The sequence below is a fragment of the Impatiens glandulifera genome, chromosome 8, assembly GCF_907164915.1.
Source record: "Impatiens glandulifera chromosome 8, dImpGla2.1, whole genome shotgun sequence".
In the NCBI taxonomy this organism is placed as follows: domain Eukaryota; kingdom Viridiplantae; phylum Streptophyta; class Magnoliopsida; order Ericales; family Balsaminaceae; genus Impatiens; species Impatiens glandulifera.
Window position 1 is genome coordinate 22891495 of NC_061869.1, and position 5912 is coordinate 22897406.

Here is a 5912-nt window from a genome sequence, read left to right on the forward strand (position 1 = left end):
TAATAATAAAGATACAAAATCACGCTGATACTAATAAAATATTTATCCTTTTACAATTCAACTACTATTAGACGTACAAATAAATGGAGACAATTGAGTTCTTCGGGTGTTCATTTGTTGAAAATATTGTAAAATTTGTTCATTTTCTATTGTGACAAAAATCTCCTTCTCGATGTATATTACCAAACTGTCGTTATTCCACTCATCACCCATTCTATTACGTAAATCAGTCTTGATAATTTTCATCGCATAAAAGACCCTTCAACAGAAGCAGTCGTAACAGGTAAAACCAATGCTAACTCAATAAACCGATATACCAATGTAAAAACTATATGTTTCCCAGTTTTAACCATCTTCATAGCAAGACTTTCCAAATCTTGAATCATAGAAAATTCATTTTGTTCATTTTGAATGTAAGTCTGAAGCTGATTCTCAAGTACTATACGGTCAGTTAGCGAAAAATCCTCCGGATAAAGTTCAGTAAGGTAGAGTATCTTACCAATATCAAATTGAGAAAATGAGTCATTTGGATCTAAACAAGCAATGCAAGTAAGTACCTCCGTAGTTGATTCCGAAAAAGATTGTTCATCTCTTGAATTATCATATCAAGAACCTATTATTATATAATAATAAAAATGCTATTAAAAAACAATAAAATTCAATAGATTATTTGACCACGAGTGATGAAAATTAATATCTCACAAAAAATTCCAACACGATAGTGTTGAAAATTAATAATCATTTGTCCATTACGTCTTCTTCGACCACGAGTTCTCATATTTTCTTCCATATTCGGTATTGGGATCATATGTTGACTACAAAATGTGTTTACGTTGTCCAAATGTTTCTCCCATCCTTCCTCTCTAAATTTATGTAACCTATCTTTCATCGTCTTGATCAAACTGGCAGCTAGTACCATGTTTTGATACTTTTTTTGTAAAGTAAGTGACAATTCATTTGTCATCCCCAACAAATATTTCATGAAATGCATCACAAACACAAATTCATAATTATCCATCTTATCAATCAAACTTCTTGCTATACCACTACTATCATCATTAATACCATCATCATACACATTTTCTAGCACTTTTAAAATAGAAATCAACGAAAACATCAAACGAATAATAGTGATATAATGTAACCCCAACGAGTATCTCTTGATCGTGTTAAATTGATTTCATGGTTCTTTCATTTTCCACTAACAATATCTCCTTTCTTTAAACCTTCTAAGAGTCTATCATGTTCAACTTGTCTGAATTTATCTTTTCTTTTACATGAAGAACCAACAATATTCACAATTAGAGTAATATACTGGAAAAAATCACTAACAATTCGATTACTTTTAGCAACTGTCACAACAACTAATTGAAGTTGATAAGAAAAACAATGGACAAACCTTGCTGATGAATTTTCCTTCAATATGAGAGCCTTTAATCTATTATACTCACCTCTCATGTTTGAGGTCCCGTCGTATCCTTGGACCCTCAATCTTAATAATGATAATTTATGTTTCGCAAATAATCCATCAATAGCTTTCTTTAAAGAAATAGTAGAAGTGTCAGACACATGCACAACAACAAGAAATCTATCAATAACACAACCAAATTTGTTCATGTATCTTTTAACAACTCCCATTTGCTTTTTGACTGAATTATCTCGACACTCATCAACCATAAGAGAAAATACATTGCCTCCTATATCATTAAGAATGATATTTGTGACTTCATTGGCACAAGCTCGTGCTAAATCCTTTTGAATTATTGGAGATTTCATTTGATTGTTTCCTGGGGCATTATCAATCATTGTCTTGGAAACCTCGACATTTCTTTGAGTATACCACTCAATCAACACTAAAAAATTACCTTTATTTAAAGATTTTAATGACTCATCATGCCCACAGAAAGGTAAACCTTGCTTCAAAATAAAGAATGTAACATCCAAAGCTGTTGTTAATTGAGTGCGATACGCAACCTCCATTACGCACCCTTGTGCTAGTAGCAAATGTGACAGACTTTGTCTCTAATTTTAAAAAACCTCAAGTTGTGTTCCTGCATTACTATGAATACTAGCTACACCACCAACATGCCTATTAAATATTTCCATTACTTTTCTCCAATTACTTATTCCTGAATTAGTAAATGCCTCATCTCTAACTCGACATCTTATGTGAGAATTTACAAAGAGATAACACCAAAACCAAAATGCAGCATCTTTTAAAATGTTATACTCTAACCATAAAAACCTTTTAAACCAAGCATCTTGAAAGCTCATATGCTTTATACCAAATTGTTTTTGAGGATAGCTATGATCAAATGGTTGACAAGGACATCTAATTAAATATTCTCTTCGAATCTGATTTCTAATAGAAATATTAAATTCATTAATCGATTTGTGTAGTCCTGGATCACTAATAATCTCATCCGGGTTGAATTGAACGCAATAATGTTTCTTCTTATTACTTTCTTCATTAGAACTTTTAGAAGAGTCAATACTTCGTGTTAAATACTTCTCCATTACCTATATTACAAAAAAATAAACACAATAATTAAATAAAATCTATCAAATTTGATTACTATTTATCATTTCCTTATTGAATGATTGTTTAGAAACAAAACATGAGGAAATATAGCATTTGAAACTCCCAAGTTATAATTCCCCTAAGTTCTAACTAATTCCAGCATTAATCTAATAATAAAATACAGAACAAAAATCAAAAAATCTCTTCTATTTTGATTCTTCTGAAGAAGTAGAATGGAATCAATGGATAAATAATAAAATACATAATATATGAAAAATGGATGAATAATAACATAAACCTATAACCTATGCATATGAATAATGGATGAATAATAACATAAACCTATAACCTATGCATATAAATAATGGATGAATAATAACATAGACATATAACATATTCATATGAATAAAGGATGAATAATAACATAAACCTATAACCATACCACTTACCAGAGATCAAATCAGTGTGTCGTCTCCAAGATCGATGACAGAAGATTTCGGGGTCGGGGTGCCGGGTTGCCGAAGGAGAGTCTGTAAACCTAATTTAATTCTGAATTTATAATTTATATGGTTAAAAGTTTTGAAATTAGCCTCTTATTTATTGAATTTTTTAAATAAGTTCTTAATTTTATTATATGTTCAACTTTACCCTTAAATAACTAATTTGTATAAATTATACCCAAACTTTTCACAAAAGTCATGGAGTGCTTAAGCCCTTCTTGCACCCCTTAGATCATCTGTTGTATAGACGTATTGCATCATATAACACACATACAGTATGCATATAAAACACGTGTTAGTTTGATACTAATGAAAAATGTGGACTTCAATTAATAAAAGGAGATGACAGATGGTTTCTAAAAGGAGGTTGGTCGGTTTGGTTTTCTTGATAGACAAAGTGAGAAAAAAGGTTGCGCTTCCATACTAGCTCTCGCAGACGGACAAAAGAAAGGAAAGGAAGAAGGTTTCGACAAAGAAAGAGAGGGTCTACTTGAACTTTTGAATAAACAAAAAAAAAAGAGTTTATAGCTTTAGTTGATGTATTATTTTATTTCCCAAACGTAAAAAATAAGCAAAAGGTAATTAACAATTCAAACTCAAATCCAATATATACATGTATGATTTCAATTCCTAAATTTTAATACTTTTTAAAGATTATGATTCAAATAATATTTTAAACAAAAAGTGTAAAACAAAAAAATTTGATAAGGAAAATTGGCCAAAATTTTATTGTAAAACCGTCATTATTACGTGCAATAAGGAGTAAGTGTGAAAACATTTTCCCGAGTGTAACCAAATTCTGAACCGCAAAATATAATCTCTAATGCATTTAACTACGCAAATTATATTTCTTAATTTCGGAAAATTAGGTGCCGACTCTATAATCTAAAGTCAAAGCTCCCAATTCATTTAAAATATTTTCTAAAATTGTGTTGGAAATTAAAAAATAGACTTTAAATTTCAAAATAAAAATTAAATTTTAAAAATGAACCCGAGAAATTGAGGTGTTACAGTTTTTTTGGTGACTCTGCTTCGAACTTATGTGTCTGAACTTGAAATAAATTTTTAGCCATTTAAAAATCTCTTTAAATTGTTTTACACTTTCCCTAATTGGTTTATGTGATTTAGATGTGAGCCTTATTTGGAAATGAAACAAACACCCTATTTACATGAAGATATATAATAGATATATTACATATTTATTTAAATATGTGCAAAGATTCACCAAATGGAATGATGATATGTTCTATTTCAGAGATGATACCAGAGGTAAACTTAGAAACACATGATCGACTATTCTCTCCAACAATGAGCTATCCTTCGGGATGTATGCATTATAGAGATATGGAAAAATTCTTAATTAAGTTAATATTTTCCAATTTATGGCGGTGTTAACCCCATCCATTATTGGTAAGTAAACACTTTCTTATAATTTCACTTAGAAACAAAATCATGGTCATATCAGCCAAGACTTGTCATTTATAAGCCATAAAACCATGTCAAAATTTCTTACTACGTGACACTATATTTATAAATACATGTATTGACTATAGTTAAAGTGAACACCTTTCATTACATTCTGGTTGTCCAAACAATAAACTATAAAAACCATAATTCTTAAATTATGGGCATTTTCCAAATCAAAATAAAATAGAATGGGAAAAGAGGTGTTCACTCACTTAAGAATATGGTTTGTAAATTAATTACATGTATGTCACGTGAGCCACCCCCCATATATCTACAGACCATTAAAGATGGTTCTCCAAGAACGTGAAGCAAAAACTAGAAGGTTCACTAAGTCGTCAATGGCTGAAGAGAGAACTTCGTACAAAAGGAAACATGTTTATCTTTTTAAATGGTTGAAATGAATGTCATGATGGCTTAAATGACCGCACAAATAGGGACATTGTCTTCAAAGGTTGAGAATAGCCTCAAAAAATGAGACATTGATTCTAAACATATTCCACTAGTTGCATCTACACAACCCATAACCAAACCTCTAATATATGCCAATGCAATGTCTATGTACGAGGAATCTGATACTGAAAGGTATCAACCAACCTCGGAGTAAGCATGGCCCGAAGGAAAAGGAGGAGCTCGTGGTGAAAGGAATGAATCACAATATGATGATATTTTCGTTGACTCAATTCTTACTACTCGGGTCAACGAATACACAAAAGTGTATGACACGAAAAATGGCTCAAATAGAGGCCCTAACTCTTAAAGTTTAAGAAAATATGAAAAGATGACTAAGGATAGATGAACGAGAACTCACAATACTTGGAAGGCTAGACTAATAGCCATCGAGAATGCTCTAATTTTGTGTGATTTAAAAATGTTGTCGCTATATAAGTTCGGCAGGAAAATTGACCATCAAGTGTAAATGAAATTATATGTTGGTACCCTTACTCAACTACAACTTGGAAAAGAAATAATGCGTCAAATACTTCCGAGATACTTTACGGATTCTGCCCTTTATTGGTACCACTAAGAAGACATAGCTGGGATATAACTTTGGATGAAAATATTGAAGTATTCATTTATAGATTCACCATGTATATCACATAGGATAGAAACCTAAAAGGAAGCTCAAAGACGTTAATCATATGCACGATGGGAAGTTCTCAATGTTCATTACAAAATGGAAAGACATCGCTTCTGAAATGGATGCACTCCCTTGTGTGGATGAGCATATTCAAATGATCAAGGAAAGTATCAACTGGGCATACAATGTTAGAATAGATGGTAAGAAACACAAAACTTTGGAAATCATAATATAGTTGTAATCGAAATGAATTAGGCTATGCCAAAAAAGATCCTCCTTCGGTAATCTAGAATAAACTTGGTAAGAAAACCAAAGCCGATGTATATTATGTGTCTTATATTTGGAA

At 31.2% G+C, this 5912-nt stretch overlaps 1 protein-coding gene across 1 annotated transcript; it reads right to left on the reverse strand.

The window, feature by feature from the left end:
• Positions 1 to 242: 242 nt before the first annotated feature.
• LOC124913185 (zinc finger MYM-type protein 1-like) lies at positions 243 to 1980 on the reverse strand. Its single transcript, XM_047453790.1, has 3 exons — positions 1452 to 1980; positions 1207 to 1352; positions 243 to 494 (listed from the first exon to the last, which is right to left on the reverse strand). The coding sequence occupies exons 1-3, from the start codon at positions 1978 to 1980 to the stop codon at positions 243 to 245; spliced, it is 927 nt and encodes a 308-aa protein (XP_047309746.1).
• Positions 1981 to 5912: the final 3932 nt, after the last annotated feature.

Bases quoted from the DNA above. Each gene is read 5' to 3' on its own strand.
- LOC124913185 (XM_047453790.1), bottom strand. From the start codon at position 1,980: ATGGAGGTTGCGTATCGCACTCAATTAACAACAGCTTTGGATGTTACA. The intron at 1,353-1,451 runs GTGAGTATAATA...TTGTTGTGACAG, and splicing joins CGGGACCTCAAACATGAGAG to TTGCTAAAAGTAATCGAATT. The intron at 495-1,206 runs GTTAGTGGAAAA...GATATTGGTAAG, and splicing joins GTTTAAAGAAAGGAGATATT to ATACTCTACCTTACTGAACT.